Source organism: Coturnix japonica, chromosome 23 (assembly GCF_054131305.1).
Source record: "Coturnix japonica strain WE chromosome 23, WE-NBRP24, whole genome shotgun sequence".
Lineage (NCBI taxonomy): Eukaryota > Metazoa > Chordata > Aves > Galliformes > Phasianidae > Coturnix > Coturnix japonica.
Window position 1 is genome coordinate 9,965,617 of NC_140685.1, and position 16,111 is coordinate 9,981,727.

At 49.3% G+C, this 16,111-nt stretch overlaps 2 protein-coding genes across 13 annotated transcripts in view; one reads left to right on the top strand and one right to left on the bottom strand.

Annotated features, from left to right (window-relative positions):
• Positions 1-739: 739 nt before the first annotated feature.
• NAT9 (N-acetyltransferase 9) lies at positions 740-3,603 on the bottom strand. Of its 10 annotated transcripts, none has more exons than XR_014936880.1 (7): positions 3,532-3,603; positions 2,857-2,966; positions 1,957-2,097; positions 1,663-1,722; positions 1,391-1,485; positions 1,169-1,288; positions 740-1,030 (listed from the first exon to the last, which is right to left on the bottom strand). XR_014936880.1 is itself a non-coding variant. In XM_015880342.3 (7 exons), exons 2-7 carry the CDS (start codon positions 2,951-2,953, stop codon positions 1,027-1,029), a joined length of 531 nt encoding a protein of 176 aa, XP_015735828.2. In that variant the 5' UTR covers positions 2,954-2,966; positions 3,532-3,603; the 3' UTR covers positions 740-1,026. The 10 variants fall into 10 exon arrangements, 5 of the variants coding, with proteins under 5 accessions (XP_015735828.2, XP_015735826.2, XP_015735827.2 ...); XR_001558913.3 differs by having other exon boundaries at positions 3,344-3,603; XR_014936878.1 differs by having other exon boundaries at positions 1,663-1,834; positions 3,344-3,603.
• A 190-nt stretch (positions 3,604-3,793) lies between these two features.
• Positions 3,794-16,111, top strand: part of SLC38A12 (solute carrier family 38 member 12) — a 35,809-nt gene continuing 23,491 nt past the window's right edge. The window contains exons 1-7 of one of the 3 annotated variants that reach the window (XM_015880321.3): positions 3,794-4,037; positions 5,313-5,434; positions 6,423-6,504; positions 7,462-7,564; positions 7,969-8,049; positions 10,936-11,035; positions 11,319-11,427. In XM_015880321.3, the coding sequence (XP_015735807.1) occupies positions 3,993-4,037; positions 5,313-5,434; positions 6,423-6,504; positions 7,462-7,564; positions 7,969-8,049; positions 10,936-11,035; positions 11,319-11,427 (642 nt within the window). In that variant the 5' untranslated portion in view covers positions 3,794-3,992. Of the gene's footprint in view, positions 4,038-5,312; positions 5,435-6,422; positions 6,505-7,461; positions 7,565-7,968; positions 8,050-10,935; positions 11,036-11,318; positions 11,428-16,111 lie in introns of those variants that run through there. The other 2 variants (XM_015880322.3, XM_085523156.1) reach the window with 2 other exon arrangements.

A 16,111-nucleotide genomic window follows, 5' to 3' on the forward strand; every position in this document is an offset into this window, starting at 1 on the left:
GAGTGCCCAGGCTGCCTTCTCAGAGCAGTGGGCTGGAGGAGAGCAGGGCACTGCCCATCCAGAGTGGGACCTCTGAGGGTTTTGCCAGCCCTGGGGCAGGGGCTGAGCCCCTCTGTGGAGGTTGGAGCCTGCAGCCGGGGGCTGTGGAGCTGGTCCTGCTGGGCTCATACAGCTATTTTTAAGCCCTGTGTGCTGGGACAGCTTATGCAGCTCTGTGCTAAGCTCTCCTGCTGCAGCGGGAGAGAGTGGGGGAATGGATCCTTTGCTGCAGCCAGAAGTGTGGCTCAGTTGGCAATCCTGAGAGCTGCGGATGGGGATGTGTTGAGCCCCCCCTCCCAAGGGGTGTTCTGGGACAGACCTGTTGTTGTTTTGGGTTGCCAGGGTGAAGGCTTTTCCCAGCTGCCTGGGGAGGCGGGGAGTGCCTTGGCGTTGCCTGGGCACCAGGGATGCCAAGTGCAGTCCTTGCTGATGCCTGAGCAACCACTGGGCTGCTGTAGCCGGAGTAGCACCCTGTGCCTTGGGGCTATGTGGGACTGAAGCCCTCAAAAGCAACACTCATGTGAAATGGAGGATGAGAAAACCCCTGACTTGCTGTTCCAGGTTGGGCTGGACAATGGGAGGACAAGGCTGCTCTCTTATCCTGTCTCTTCCAGTCATTGCTGCTACTCTGGAGCTGGGTGAGGGCCAGAAAAGCAGCTTCCAGGTGGAGATTTTCACCAGTCAAAGAAAGCCCCACCGCTCCCAGAGGTACCTGAGATTTTTATTTTGTAATTATTATTGAATAGAGGACAGGTTGAGCTCCCAGAGCACTCAGACCTCCTCTGCAACAGTGACGAATCTTGCTCTGAGGGCAGTGGAAGCAGGAACACGGGTTGCTGCTTGTCCAGAAACTGGTTGTACCAGGAATCTATTAACTGCTGGTGACTGCAGGCCCCGCTGGAACAGCATGTTAAAGTCATGGAGTCACTCCGAGTCGAGTCTGTGAATTAGCAGCTATTGTCCAGGTCCAAAGTTCAGGCAGCATTCTCAGCTGTTGCAACAAAGTGGAAAAGTGACAAGATAACAAAGGAGACAGAACAAAACAGTCAAGTGCAGCCCTGTCATTTGTGCTTAGACCTCACAACAAAGTCCAACCTTCCCTGGAAACCAGGTTTGTGCCTGCATCTACCTGTCAGCTGGAAGCTTCTGTTCAATGTAGCTTTTCTTCTCCACGTGCTTTGTCTGGTCCAGGAGCCACTGTCTCTCTTGGTCATTGATATCCAGCCTCAGTGTCACCTCTTGGAAAACACTGTTCACAGAAACCTGTATCACACAGAAGAAACAGAGCTCCCTCCCAACCAAAGGACAAACACTGCTCATGTTGGGGGTAGAAGCCGGGCTGTCACCACACCTCCTTAAAATGAAGCTTCTTGAACATGCAAATACTGGCTTCATTTTCCTGACCAATCTTAGCCTCAAATTTGGTGATGCCGAGCTCTGTCACTCCTACAAGAGAAACCAGAAAGACAATAATTACTGTTACCTGCTTGGCTGCCAGATCTACAAAGACACAGGGCTGCAACTTCTGAAGCAGATGCTCCCCTTATTGCCCTGTGTACCTCACCAGGAATACGTGCTTCTAGATCACATCACAACTTTACCCTTGCCTTGAGCCATCCTTACCATAGGACATCATCATCAGAGTCGCCTCCTTGCCAAATCCTCTGCCACGATAGCTGGGTTCTGAAAGAAGGAGCTGCAGAAGTCAGCGTCTTGTCACATGAGACAAAGCAGCTGTACTGGATTCTTGTCAGAAAATACTGTGACCCAGAGCAGCAGTGGATGCCATTCAGGGCTGAACAGTCAAGGTAATGCAATGAGAACAAAAAGCTGCAATAACATCTGTGAATCTGTAATCTGTCTATTGCTGCCTTTAGCCAAGGTGACAAAGACCCAAGACAGCAAGTAGAATCTTACCTGCAATCATTATTTCAATCTCGCCCAAAGTTGGATCCTCGGTGTCAGTGAGGAAGAGATTCACATCCCCCACCATGCAGTCCTCATCCCTGCATCCCTGCTCCGACCAGCGCTCCCTGTCCAGCACAATGAAGGTGCACTCTGGGGAGAATAAAAACATTATTAGGGCATGTTAAGTTACATAGTACTGAAGGCTGAAAGTGAAGGCGTGCAGTGGGCAAAGTGACAGCAGTTTCCACACGTTAACAGTGAGGAAGTGGTAATAACTGAACTTCCTATGCCAAGCATGCCTACTTTCATCACTAGAAGTAGAAATCACTGTGTGCTTATGCAGGCACTAAGACTAGAAATAAGCATGAAAGGAGCACGGAAATGTTCACTTTCTGATGGAGGTCTCGCTACTTTTTCTTTCTGCAGCAAGTCTGGACAAAGAACTGTTTGGTGCACAAGACATCAAGACTTGGTGATTCATCAGTCAGCCTTACTGCTGCTTTCAGCAAGGCTCTTCATGCCAGCGGAGACAAACGTCTTAGGCTGAGATCTTTGCCAGCCTCGGTATTTTGCTGCTCACTGTACATCTACGGGGCTTTTATAGGCAGTGATTCACTACCTGTAATACAGCCAGGGAACCAATTCAGACAACACATCTCAACTGGGTGATCACAAAACCATTCCATTTCTCAAGGAAAAATACAGCTCCCTTCCATGTCTTTACGACAGTCGGAACTGGGGGGTGGTGACTGTGCAGCAGCTCATCAGACAATGCTCTGTAAAGTCAATCAGGTGTCTTTAAAAACCACACGAGAAGGACACGAGGAGCCCTGGCTGTTCTCTGGTTCCCAGCACAGCGAAGGCCCCTCTCAGCCCTCCCCCCCCTCAGGAATCGCTCCATGCTCTCACTGTCGGCATCGTCCCTCCAGCTGCGCTGCATCTCGTGCTCCTGCTCCAGGCTCAGCGGTTCTGAGGCCGTCAGACGCTGCAGCTCCTCGCTCTGCATCCACTCGTGGTACCTGGGAACAGACACAACCGGTACCGGCCTCATGGCGGCGCTGTGCCCTCAGGCTGTGCCTGGCACCTGGCAGCTGTTCTGTCCTATAATGGCAGCAGCTGTTCTGTCCTATAATGGCAGCCTGGCGCTCACAGCAGCTTAAAGCACCGCAAAGCAATTTGTAACATAAAGCAGGGACCGGTGCTGCTGGAAACTGAGCAACAGCTGCTGATCCCGCAGCTTTGAAGAGCATCGCAGTGCACTGAGCACCACAACGCACTGAGCAGAGCAATGCACTGAGCACCGCACATCACTGCGTTACAGGCACATCCCGCTCTGCGCCGCGCGGTGCCGGGCGGTGCCGTACCCTCGTACCCTCGTACCCTCGTACCCTCGTACCGGGCCACGTGCTGGCTGCAGTACGGAACCAGCGCCACCCTGTCGCCGCGCAGCGCCGTGCTCTGGTTGTTCCTCATGGCCCCGCTGCCATCAGGGCGGACCGGGATCGGGGCGCTCTGTGCAGCGGTAACTCAGCGGTGACGGGCCGGTGACGGCTGGGCCCGGCCGGTGTCGCCGCCCTCACTCACTCACTCACGGCCGTATCCCCCCGTTCCCGTTATTCCGTCCCTGCGGTCCCGGCGCTGCCGTGTGACGCAATCAACCGCGCGCCGCCGCACGCATGCGCACAATCTCTACTCGCTTCCCCGTCGCCGCCGGTGACGTCATCGCCCTCCCCACTCCGCGCACACGTGACCTCGCAGCCCCAATCGCAATCGAGCCGCCCACGCCCCCTTCTCCCCATTGGGAGCGAGCCGGTCACGTGTGCGGAAGTAGCGGCTGGCGGGCCGCGCGTGCGCAGTGAGAGCCGGGAGGGGGAGGGAGCGGCGGCGGCGGCTGAGGAGCCGGGCGGAGCGTGAGGAACCGGGTGTGCGGGCACCGAGCGGGAGCTGCCGCCCGCCCTGCCGGTACCGCGGGGATACGGTGTGAGCCCGGGTAACCACGGGAGCTGAGAACATCGCCCTGCCGGCCTGCAGCTCCCCCTGCCGCCATGGCTGGAGGCATCACGGACACGGGGGAGCTCTACTCGCCGTATGTGAGTATCGACCTGCGGGCGGCGGGTCCGAGCAGCGCCGTGTGTCCGTGTGTGTCCGTGTGTGTCCGTGTGTGTCCGTGTGTGTCCGTGTGTGTCCGTGTGTGTCCGTGTCCGTCCGTGTCCGTCCCTGCGCTCCGTGCTCTCACACTCTGTCACTGCTCCCATCAGCGCACACTGTCACGTGCAGCTTCATTGAAAGGGGAAGCGTCCCACAGAAGTGATGCTGTAAAGGGGAAGCTCCCATCGCTCCCATCGCTCCCGTAGCTCCCATCGCTCCGATGCTGCCTTTGAGCTGCGCCGCCGGAGCTTCGGGTTTGTTCAGTTTCCATCGTGTCACCGAACTGTCCCTATTTGTGTCTGTTCTCTCAGTGAGTTTATTTCAATCCCGTTCACTTACAACACTCAGATGTGATATCTCTGCTCTGTGCTGTCCTGTCCATGTACACTTACTCCTTTGCTGTTACTGAACTACACTTTCCATAGCCATGAGTACCCGCATCCCGTCAGCTCTCAGACAAGTGCTTTGCAGTCGCTTTTTCCCCTCCTGAGTTCACAGAGCCCTGGACATAGAGTCAGTACTGAAACCAGCATCGTTGGCTTCCAAATGCTCTAAAACATCCAGCCCTGTGTTAATGATTGAATTCAGAGTAACTGGAGATTTGGCTGCAGAAATGGGCCACAGCTGAGAGCACAGAGCACAGGGCAGTAACTGGGACACGTGGGCTCTAAGGGCGGGTGTCACCGACTCTCACATCACGTTGGTGCTCCAGCAGCTGCACAGAATCTCATCTCATAACATCAAGCACTCTTGTGTTTCCTTGAAGACGTCCAGCTCCTCCACACACACACACACACACACACATCACATTCGTCACATTCCCATCTCTGCCTGCTGGACTGAAGTCAGAAACACCTGAGTGTTTTATTTTAGCGTCCTGCAGCAAAGTAAATGGTGGCTGGGAGATGTGTGTGCAGAATGACAGCTGTGCTGACTGAATGAGAGGAACTTTCTGACAAGCTGCAGTGGCTGATTTTTGTCCTGGGAGAGCCCTGGAAAGATGACTGTGCTGCAGTGAATGCAGGGCAGGAGCCCTTTAAGGTTTCTAGGTAGTAGTTCTCTCAGTGCCCATTTCTCCACACTCCTATGTTTATCTCTAACGTGGGCTCACGCCTATCTTGCTCGCAATGACTGCTTTCTGTTTAAGTTTGTCTGTTTGATGTGGATGATCTCTGGCGCAGCTGTAAATTCATTCTGGATTATGTGGATGGTTGCAGGTTGGTCTGGTTTACATGTTCAACCTCATCGTCGGGACAGGAGCCCTAACCATGCCAAAGGCATTTGCAACTGCAGGGTGGCTCGTCAGCCTCGTTCTCCTGATGTTCCTGGGCTTTATGAGGTAGGATGTGAGTGTGTGTCTTCAGGAGACTCGGAGTTTGAGTTCGATGGAGCTGGAACAGTGCTGAGGTTTACGCTGCTTTTCTGAGTGATCCTGTTTCATGTTGTTTGAGCCCTGATCTCTGCAGCTGTGTTGCCTGTGGACATTATTTGCAGGGACACTAAGCCCCATGTCTTGTCTGATGGGAAAGACTTTGTCTCTAGTCCAGACTCCCTTGGAAATGTCCCATGCTTGCTTGTATTACTGATCAATTCCCAAAACATTAACTGTGTTATAAGCAACATAAGTTTATCTCCTTTGTGATTTGTACGTGGGAAGCAAACTGGTTTTATCTTGACGTCTGGCAGCAGAATGGGCAGCTGCAAGTGTGTCAGGAGAACAAACTGCTGCACAGCCAGACCCATTGATCCCCTCACCCTTTGTTGGACCCATTGATCCCCTCACTCTTTCTTGGATGGAGAACTTGGAGCTGGTCTCATGACTTTCATGCTGTTTTACCATGAGCTTCTGCCCAGATGTCTGTCTCCTCACTGGAGCAGCAGGTGGAGCTGAAGACTGTTGATACAGCAGTGATGTCCAAATAGCTTGAGATTCTCAGGTTATTCATAGAATTTCTTCTGGCTTGGTTTAAAAATAAGAATAAAATCCTTGTCCTGCTGTTTGTAAGAATAGAATTTGGAAGTTCTTTTCTTGTGGATATCCAGTTCTGTCAGCCTGGATGTGCCTTTGATTTGAAGGCATTGCTCTTGAAATCTTTTAGGTGCCACTATATAGAGGTAGCCACGCTCAATACATTAGTATTGATGTTAATGTTAACTAATGTATTAATGTTCCTAAGTTCCCCACCTCAAAGCTACGTGCTTCATAGGCTTGATTAAAATGTAAACTGTGGCAGTACCAGTAACTGGTAGATTTGGAAGCAATTCCTTTAGATAGTTGCTGAAAAATGTAGATTTGTCTTATGAATTAGCTGCATTTCTCTCCCAAGCTACATGACTACTACTTTCGTGGTGGAAGCCATGGCTGCTGCAAATGCCCAGCTGCGATGGAAGAGAATGGAGAAGCGCAAGGTTTGTTTGGGATTTAATTTTCCATTTTTCTGGGGTTCTTTTGTCACATAATGCTTGCCCGAGATTCCTCTGTCTTTGCTTTGCCTCATTAGTAACTCCATTAAAGGAATAAATTTCTACTCTACTTAACTTTGCCTTGTAAAATATGGCTGTTAGTTCCCTGTGGGGTTGCTCATTAAAGACAGGATTTTCTGTTCCAGCTTTGAAAAATCCCTTGTGCTGCTCACATCTCTCACTGATTGTGCTTTCCTTGCCCAGAAGCATTGCTCAGTGAGTGCGGGGAGGTGGCAGCCAATATAGTGGTGCCATTTGGAGTGTCTATAAATCCTTGCTTACCTCAGGTCATTTAACTGGGACCGGTAGGAATGTCCTTGCTGCCAGTAAGGATGTATTGGAGGGAGCGGACAGTCCTGAAGTATGTCCTTGCTGTAAAATTGACTTGTGGCTTTTTGGATTCTGGTGTTAGCGGCTGTTCTGGGTCTGGGCAAGGTATAACTGCACTGATTTAGGTTCCTGCCTGTATGTGAGTGGGCTGGAGTTATGAGATGGGTGTATGAGATGGGTGTTTCTGCTCTGACCGGCTTTGGCAATAAAATGTTAGAACCCTTTTTTTTTATTTTTTAACCAGTTCTACAACTGTGTCCATCTGACGAGTTGTTTTACTTCCTAGTGTCGCATCTCACTGTGTGTACTGGGTGCTGTTGCTGTGTGTATGACCTGCTCGGACAGCAGAGTGCCACTCACCTTAGCCTGCTCTGCTGGTACTCATTTCTGCTCTCTGCAGCATCCCAAGTGTGGGCTGCGATCTCCCTGGCATTGCTGCTGTTTGTTGGCCTGTCCTGCCCAGCCTTATTGGGGATCTTTGAGATGCTGGAAGTGAGGCCACGATGCTGGTGATGCCATAGTTCGTGTTGTGGTTAGAGGAAATCTCAGCAGTGTTCTGAACTCTTCTTCCAGGAAGATGATGAGGATGAGGATTCTTCTTCTGGGGTGTCTGACAGTGATGTTCTCCTCCGAGATGGCTATGAGCGAGCAGAGACGCGGCCTATCCTGTCAGTTCGTAAGTACCTGCTTTGTGCTTTGAGACCTTGTCTTTGCAGACTGCATTCCAGTGGTCTCTAGGAAGTGAAGTAGGGCTCTTCTGTCCATTTTGCCCTTAGTTCTCTATGTTCGTATTCCAAAGTCCTTCGCACTTCCAAGATAAGACTCATTGAGAATTCAGTTTACCTTCTGCAGTCCGATAAAGATCTTTTATTTCTAGGTCACTAAGATGAGAGTACCTTACTTTGAAAACACTTTGGCTTCAACAGAGTCATTGGACCAGTGACTCTGCAGCTGCAGAGTGGTAGATAGTACATACTGACCTTCATGCTGTTCATAGAGCTGTTTGAGTGCCTTCAGGTGGTCTGGCCTCTGGGTTTATTGGAGGGTCTGGTTGAACCCCTTCTTGTTTGTAACTTTCAGAGAGACGTGGATCACCAAATATCTTTGAAATTACAGAAAGAGTGGAGATGGGCCAGATGGCTTCCATGTTCTTCAATAAAGGTAAGTGATTCATGTTTTTAAGTCCTTTCTGGTCCTGCTGTGTATTGTGTACATGTCTTTTCCTCAAATCTCAGTGCACCTCAGTGCAGACCTGCATCCTGAGTTTCATCTGTCTACAGCAGTAAAGGTCACTAGTTCCATCTTGGTAGCACCTGAGAACGAGATGTTTGGTCCTCCCTGAACCCTGTAAGCCTCAATTTGAAGGATTGGAGGCTTCTGGGGAGAGTTCCTAAGAACTGCATGTGTCTGGTGGGGGGCTGTCGCCAAGAGAACTGCAAAGGTGTGAGCTACTGGGTGGGAAGGCTTCCTGGTGAGCATGTGGGGAGCAGTTGTCTTTTTTGCCATTAAGTATCTTTGCTGGTATGTTAGGGAGTAAACTTGTAACTGTGCTGTGATAAAGCCGTATCCATTGCTGCGTATAGAAATTCAAGCTACGATTCTAAAACTTGGTGAAGAGTGCACTCGAAATGGTGTGCAGAGCCAGAAAATCATCAGACATTATAGATGTACCATTTTGAGTCTTGTCAAGCCCCATTTCTTGTGGAAAGGAGCATTTTCTCTCATTCACTGGCTGCCTTACGAAGACATGGTGGGCTGTTTTTCTCCACTGCATTATGTCATCTTTATACCAGTGTAAGACTGTTTCCTCTGAGGGGCAGCTGGGCTTAAGGAATACGTTTCAGGAGGACGTGAGGATGACCCCTCGGGAGAGCGGGGTGTTACTGTGCTGTCTGCCTGGTGCTGGGTGCTGCTCATCCAGTAGAGGGTGCTGGAAATACAGGTCTTCTGGTGCTGGTAAACGTTTCCTGGCAAAGCAATATAAACTGCTTAGTGTTCTGGATCTTAATCCCTCTTCTTAATGTTGCTTTAGTGAGTGATCTGATTTTTGTGTTAAGGATCTCCCCTTGGACCAACTCAGCTTAATGCCAAGGCATGAATCTCTGCAAGAAATCAACTGAAAGAGCAGCAGACCATAGCTGGAAATGTAGCTTGTGATTATTGTGAGAGGAGATGAAGAGTGTACAGTGAAGGGTCTGGGGCAGCTGTAACTCACTTGCTGCTTTGCCTTCCTCTGTGCTTAGCAATGGGCCGTTGTTGAGCCCTCATTCAGAGATGCTTTCCAGTTTGCTGAGCAGTTGCTTCTGCTTAGTGCTGAGATACTGGGTCGTGCTTGGGAATCCTGGCTCCAAGCACTAATCTCTGCACTTTGACAGCTAGCAAGTGACTGAGTGGGTTTTTCCCACAAAATGCAATGTGTAGATAAAAAACCAAGGCCTCTGTGGGCTGTGCAGCCTTCAGAGAGAAGGCTGGTGAAGGCTTTGCAGCAGACCTTCAAGCCTCTGATATCTATCGTTCTCTGTTCTTTTTTCTTGCCTTTTTTTTTCCTTAAACAATCTGACAGGAGTTGAATCTGCAGTCCTGGGAGGTAAGCTGGGGATAAAGCTCCATCTCAGACTGTCTGCTTTCTTAAAGGGAGCAGCCCGACTCAGGCTGTGACGGTATAGATGCTCTTTGAGAAGGGCAGGCTCTGAAGGGCTGCTTGTTGGGCTGGTGCATTTTGGTTTTTAATTTGCAGTGTTGGGTGCTTTCTTCTGGGTCTGAGCAGTCATTTATTGCAGTAATGAATTCTGGACACATCTATCGTGCTGCATCCCCACAGGAAGTCATTGATTTTCCCATTTTTTGTCTAGTAATGAAGGTATTGATTAGGGAGGATCAGTAGCAGTTTATAAAAGAATTGGCAATAAACTCTTCCTGCCTTTGCAGGGCATGAGTTTTGTGAGGGCTGTCATCTGGGCTTCCCACAGTCGGTGCTGCAGTGGGAGTGCAGTGTGTGCTGGTGGATACCTGGTGCTGCAGCTGCAGTGTAGCTTGTTGTATGAGCCTTATTTCCTCCAGGGAGTATCTGAGACCTGACATCAGCAACAGATCCCCAAATCAGAATCTATTCCGAGTCCGTCTGCTCCCCTGCTTAGTGGATCTTGTGATATCTGCCATACATCAGATACTTGTTATAACATGCAATGTAATGGAAATTGGCAAAGCACACAGGAAAACTTTGGGACTCTCTTGAAAGAAAAGAATCCAAGAGTCTCATCAGTCATCTCTGACTTCAGCTGCTGATTTCATCTCTCCATGCCAGTATTTCCCTGAGTCCAGACAAGGCTGTTTTGTGTGTCCCATGTAAGATGTTCTTAAACTCATAGATAAATGCAAAGCGAACTCAAGAAAACAAAACACTGGGGAGCAGGAACAGGTGGTGGTGGTGTTTTATTGTGACACTGGGGCTGCAGGAGCTGTTTTAAAGCTTTGCAAGTTTGAGGTGTGACTCAGGGTGGAGATGTTAAGGAAATTCCATACACGGCTTCAGCCCTGTGGAACTGGATCTGCGGGGCCAAAACCTTCATGTGAAGGTTCTCAGGGTTTTCAGGCACAGGGTTTGGAATCGCTGGAATACTAGAGGTGTGTGCTTCTTCATTTATCTGTTCTTCAAGTTGTGTTCACACCAAATCTGTTGCCATCAGCTGGATGTTTGCCTGTGGCTGTTCCAGGTTGACAGCTTCATCTGGCAGATGACTTAGGTGAGACCTGTTGGCCTTGACTGGTGACTGTAGGATGGGCTTAAATGAGTGCCTAGTTTGAAGGCAGGGTATTTAATGAGGCAGTTCAGCTCTGAGGCATCAGTTCCTATTAGTTCTTGAGCTGCAACAAAGGTCCCTGTGCTGCTGACGTGACCCTTGTGTGGAGCTTCCTGCAGAAGTAAATTGTGGAGGGAAATTGTGATTTCAAGACCTTGAAAGAGTTCTGTGGGCTGTTAATTTAGAGTGTAAAGTTCAAGAATCCCCGTGTGCTGTATCTCAGTGAAAATATTTCCTTTTCCTGCAGTGGGTGTCAACCTCTTCTATTTCTGCATAATTATCTACCTCTATGGGGACCTGGCAATCTATGCAGCGGCTGTTCCGGTCTCTCTCATGCAGGTGACCTGGTAAGTGTGCTTACTGCTGTGCATTATGCAGTAGCAGAAATGAGGGCAGGTTTTTGGTTTTGATGGGACTGTGACTGGGGACAATCAGGGGTTTACCTTTAAATGCATAGTAGTCAGTGAGTTGCTCTGTTATGTATTGCAGAAATTAAAGAGTGCGTGCCCTCATGGAGGGAGGGGAGAAACACAGTTTGGGCCTCTGACAGTTCCTCTTCATGAATACAGTGAAGGGGAAGGCATCTGCTGGGAATTAATTACTGTCTTTTGTTTCTCCCTCCTTTTCCAGCAGTGCCATTGGCAACCATTCTTGCAATGTTGGAGATGGCACAAAGTACAATGATACAGACAAGTGCTGGGGGCCAATTCGAAGGATTGATGCCTACAGACTGTATCTGGTGAGTTTCTGAAACCAGCATTACCTTTATTTCCCTTGAAATTTTCTTTCTGCTGGGTGGGGATCTTTTCCTTGAGATAATGTGCATTTGAGTAACAGAGAACGTGAAGTTTTCAGTTCAGTCTGGCCTTGCTCACCAAACGCCTCTCTAGGATGGGTGACATGGCTGTGTTGTAGATGGCTAATGGTTAGAATCATCTTTCTGATCTTAAGTAGACTTCTGTTCTCGATGTTCAGTATTATGCTGCCTGAGTGTGTGATGTGTGTGTGCCAAAGGGGTGCTTTTGGTGGCTGGCAGAAGGAGTTGTTTTGAGATAATAGTTCTCAGTATACTCAAGTATGTTAACCTCTAGAGTGCATTCTTCATGTGAATAAAGTTGTTTACGCTGCTGGAAAATCTGCTGTTTGAGAGGTGGTGTAAACAGGCCACTTAACATCAGTGCGATGTGCTACTTTAGTAATAGCTTGCTGTCTAGTTCAGGATTCTTCATAGCATCTATTACTGTGCTGTGTTTCCGCTGTGAAGCCAAGGGTTTCCCAGAGGATGACAAGCGCTGCTTGACTCGTGGCTGGCAAAAATTGAGCACTCGTACCTGGAGATAAGTGTTAGCAGAGCAAAATGAGAAGGCGGCGTATAAGCTATGCCTAGTGTGGATTTTGGACAGTGATGTTAGAGGTCTCAGAAGTGTTAGTAGTCTGTGTATGGGTACCTGTGTGTGTGCATGGAGAAGTCCAGGGGCAAAAACTGTGTGCAGCCATTTAGCAGTTGGTACACTTTGGATGTGCAGCCGATCACCTCAGAGCTGTTGTAGCATTATTGCAAAAGTAAGAGCTGGGAGTCAGGAGTATTACTGAATGTCAAAGCCTAGTTAATTATTTAAGAGAAATATTATTGCTTTATTAAATTGTCTCGATCTGCTTCCTTAAAATTTTCACAAGATTGAGGATTTCTCCCTTGAATCTCAATAACTCTGCCTGGCCCAGCAGAACGAGCTAGTCAGAGAAAGCAGACATGCATTAATTATTGCCCGTGTCTCTCGGATATTATGTCTATAATTCATGAAGATAATTGTTAAGACCTGAAGAATTAAGAAAAAAAACACCATAAAAACCAACAGAAGGAAGCAGTGGATGCACTGTCTGTGTGCACAGCCCTCAGAGGCACGTTTCCCTGTTTGCTTCCTTGTGTGGATTTGGAGAATAAATATCTGCAGTCTTTTGGTTGTGGTTAATCCTTCCTGTCCTGTAATTGAGCAGAGGTTTCAGTGCCTTTCTGTGCTCCTCCTTACAAGTGGGGAAGGATCGTCTGTGGTGGATTACTGGGGTGGAGGGAGAGGTTGTCCCATGGTCACTGTGCTCAGGAGGCTGCTGGTGATCACCGTTACCTCTGAGCTGTGTGGGGTTTGGGGGGCTGCAACCTGCCTGTCTGTGGGGGACAAGGGCTTGCAGGTGTGAGATGCATGAAGAGCATCATAGTTGGTTTTGGTCCTGTGGGAATCTCAGCCTTTAGAAAACTTTCTCTGTTTTCTCAGCCTTCACTTCCTTTTTAACATTTTCTTTTGTTGGAATAATTGTGGCTCCATATTTCAGTGGACAAGCAAAGTCTCTTTTTTGCAGGCAAAGTTCCCCCATGGCCAGGGGACAGATGAACCCTGTGATCCCAAGAGAAAGCATCCGAGCTTTTGGATCGGCCCTCCTGTGCTCGATGCCTGCCTCTACTCCTCTGGCATTGTCTTAGTACTGTATGTAGGTTTGGGGCAGCTATAGGAGCACGATGGGTGCTCACATCTAGAATCTGTTCCCTCTGAAGCAGGTCTCTGGGTGTAGTGCTGTATCTCTTACTGCATACATGGCCCCCCAGAAACCCTTTTTTGGGCTACCAGGACAAATATTCTATTTGAGGTCTTCTGCAGAAATGGTGCCAATAGTTCTCTTGTGCCAAGTGCCTCCGGTCTGCCAAGGATCTGTCCTGCCTTCATCCTATTGACTCTTTTTCTCCCGCTACTGGCTTCTTTTTAATAATGAGAACAACAAAAAACTGTTTTAAACATTGACTCTTCAGCTGCAGGGAGAGAGAAAGAATGACTGATGTAAAAATCCTATTTCATGGTTTATTGTCCCAAAAAGCCACTGGAAGCTGTCTCGGCTCTGATCACTGTGAATGGGAGCTGAAGAACGTACATAATGAGAATATTTAGACGGATTAAAGCCTTCTCCCGAGACTTGCTTGTCTGCGCAGCATCTTTATTGCTGCTCCAAATTTTCTCACCTAAGTGTGTCTGCAGAGTCCTCGGAGACCACTAGACCCCTATTAACCTTTGTCTGAACAAATGGTTATCTTGCTGCTTGTTTGTAAATTGCCTCGGAAAATAAGAGCTTGCAAAGTACATAAGTGGAGGCGAGTGCAGGAAGTCCTGAAATGATCCCTTGTTCCTGACCCATCTCTTGCTGCTGCTATTTGCCTCCCCTTTGCACCTCAGGAGTCCTGGAAGGTTTGAAGGCTTTGCAGGGCACTTCCAATCCTGGCAGGGCCAGAGCACGCAGGGCGAGTCGGATGGAGGAAGGCACGTGTCTCATGGCCTAGCGACCTTGTTGAAGGCAAGCACTGATTACAGTTAAAGCGATCGATGGCTTTCTAGCGCTGTGTCTGATCGTTCAACGCTGTCGAGCTCCTGACAGCTGAAGTCCTGAGTCCCTCGGCTGCTCGGGTGCCAGTGCTAAGGGTGGTATTCAGTCTTCTATGCTGGATTCATGCTTCAGTGCAGTTTCTTTATCATGCTCTCTGTAAGATCAGCTGGGTGTTTTCTGTGTAGACTTGAGGGGTAGGAGCGGCGGGTTTCAGTTTCAGATCTCTCTTGGAGAAGACTTCTGGTCCTTTTGTTGCAGTTTCTAGAAAGCAGATACTGAAATAAATGAGAGATTTAATCCTGGGAATCAGCAGCCATTCAGTGTCTGATCCAAAACGCTTTCATGACCTGGCAAGCACTGCAGTTCTGCACCGGGGCAGCCGCTGTAGCTTAAATCTCTACTCTCCACTCAACCCTCCTTTTCTGGCAGTTTGGGACGTGGTGTCTTCCCATAATGGGAAGGAAATGGCTTATTCTCAGGGGAAGCCATATACCTTTTGGGAAAGAGGCATTGGCACGGGTGCCCCTGGTAGCCTGGCTGGGTAGCGTGTCAGAGCTACCAGTGCATCTGTTCTGTCTGAGTCTCTGTTGGTTTTGTAGCTGATTGGGAAAGGGACGCGGCATCCGCTTTTGCAGGTTCACAGATGCTGCAGTATCGCAGGCAGCACAGCGGGTGCGGGCCGGGCGGAGATGGGAGCGCAGATGGTTTAATGGAGATTATCCCAGTTGGAAACATGCTTGTGCAGTGAATAAAATGAGTGAGCTCGCCGGCACTTCCCATCCCTCATCAGAAGGGGACAATGTCACCCCGGCCTGGCGCTCTGATCAGAATGCCGAGCTGCCGGAGCGGGGCTGGGCCGCAGCCACGTGAGGCCGTGCAGGGGGGCAGGAGGTGGGATGAGGACACGTATGATTGCTCAGTGCCAGCAGAACTTAATCGGCAAATGCGAAGGCTGAACTGATAAGTATTGATGTAGGAGCATCTCCGTGTGCCTGGCCATGGTGCTGCCTTCCCCAGCCCTCCTTGGCTGCAGGCGGCAGCTCCTTGCTTTGTGCCTCAGGTTCACTCCTCTGTACATTGTGTGTGTGTATGCTGCTCCTGCACTGTGCACAGGTACCCAGAATTGTTATCATCTGAACCTCCCAGCAGTTTTGAGGGACCCCTCATGATGGTTCTCGAACATCCGTGCTTGATGTAAACCACCTCTGGCCAATTGGGAGTTGGAGGAGCAGAGCTGGAGCGATGCTGCAAATCGAGTGCATTTTCCAAGGACACCTGGGTCTGCAGCAAGTGCTTTTCCTCTGTCCTGCCTTCCTCAGCTGTGCCCTGCAGCAGCATCCAGTAGTAAATGGGTCACAGCTGCTGTCTCCTGGATATTTATTCGTACAGGTTTTGCTGTCTAGAGCCCTTGAGATCCAGCAGTGGTGAAGGTAGCCGTCTTAGTGCTAGGTGAGATGTCTGGAGCAGAGAGGGCTGATATCACAGCACGTCAGTCAGTGTTTGGGATGCCTTGAGCTCCCAGGGTAAGCTAAACTAGGGGAAGGGAAGGCAGGCTGATGGAAGCTTCCCCTGCTGGTGGGGAGCCATGGTCTTATTTAAACAAATCTCTTAAACTGTGGCGTTACAGCTTACGGTAAGGATAAGGATACAGCTGGGATGTTATTAGCATGTTACCCAGTGCATTGTACACTCACAGTAAGACCTTCTTGCCAGTTTTATTGTGCTATATCCCCTACCACAAACATTCTAATGTTTTTTATTATGATACTGATATGGAAACAGAAACAAATGTGCAGAAATGACTCTGCTTCTCTGCACAGATCCTGTTCTGAAAGCTTTGCAAGCGAGGAATCTCTTCTGAAGAATCGGGTGTTGGGCCATCTCTGTGTGTACAGGCACCTGAGCTTTGGGCTGTTACTGTGGCAGGAGAGGAACTAGCACTGCATTAAGCATAAATATCAGTAACGCTGTTTGTTACAGATGCCTCAAAAATACAACTTTGCTTGGCTGCAGGCCTGGTCTTGAAGGCTGATTGAAGTCTTCTCAGCTCCACAGCT

Bases quoted from the DNA above. Each gene is read 5' to 3' on its own strand.
- NAT9 (XM_015880340.3), bottom strand. From the start codon at position 3,420: ATGAGGAACAACCAGAGCACGGCGCTGCGCGGCGACAGGGTGGCGCTG. The intron at 2,098-2,856 runs GTGAGAGCATGG...TATTCTCCCCAG, and splicing joins CTGGAGGGACGATGCCGACA to AGTGCACCTTCATTGTGCTG. The intron at 1,486-1,662 runs GTAAGGATGGCT...TTTCTCTTGTAG, and splicing joins TCTGATGATGATGTCCTATG to GAGTGACAGAGCTCGGCATC.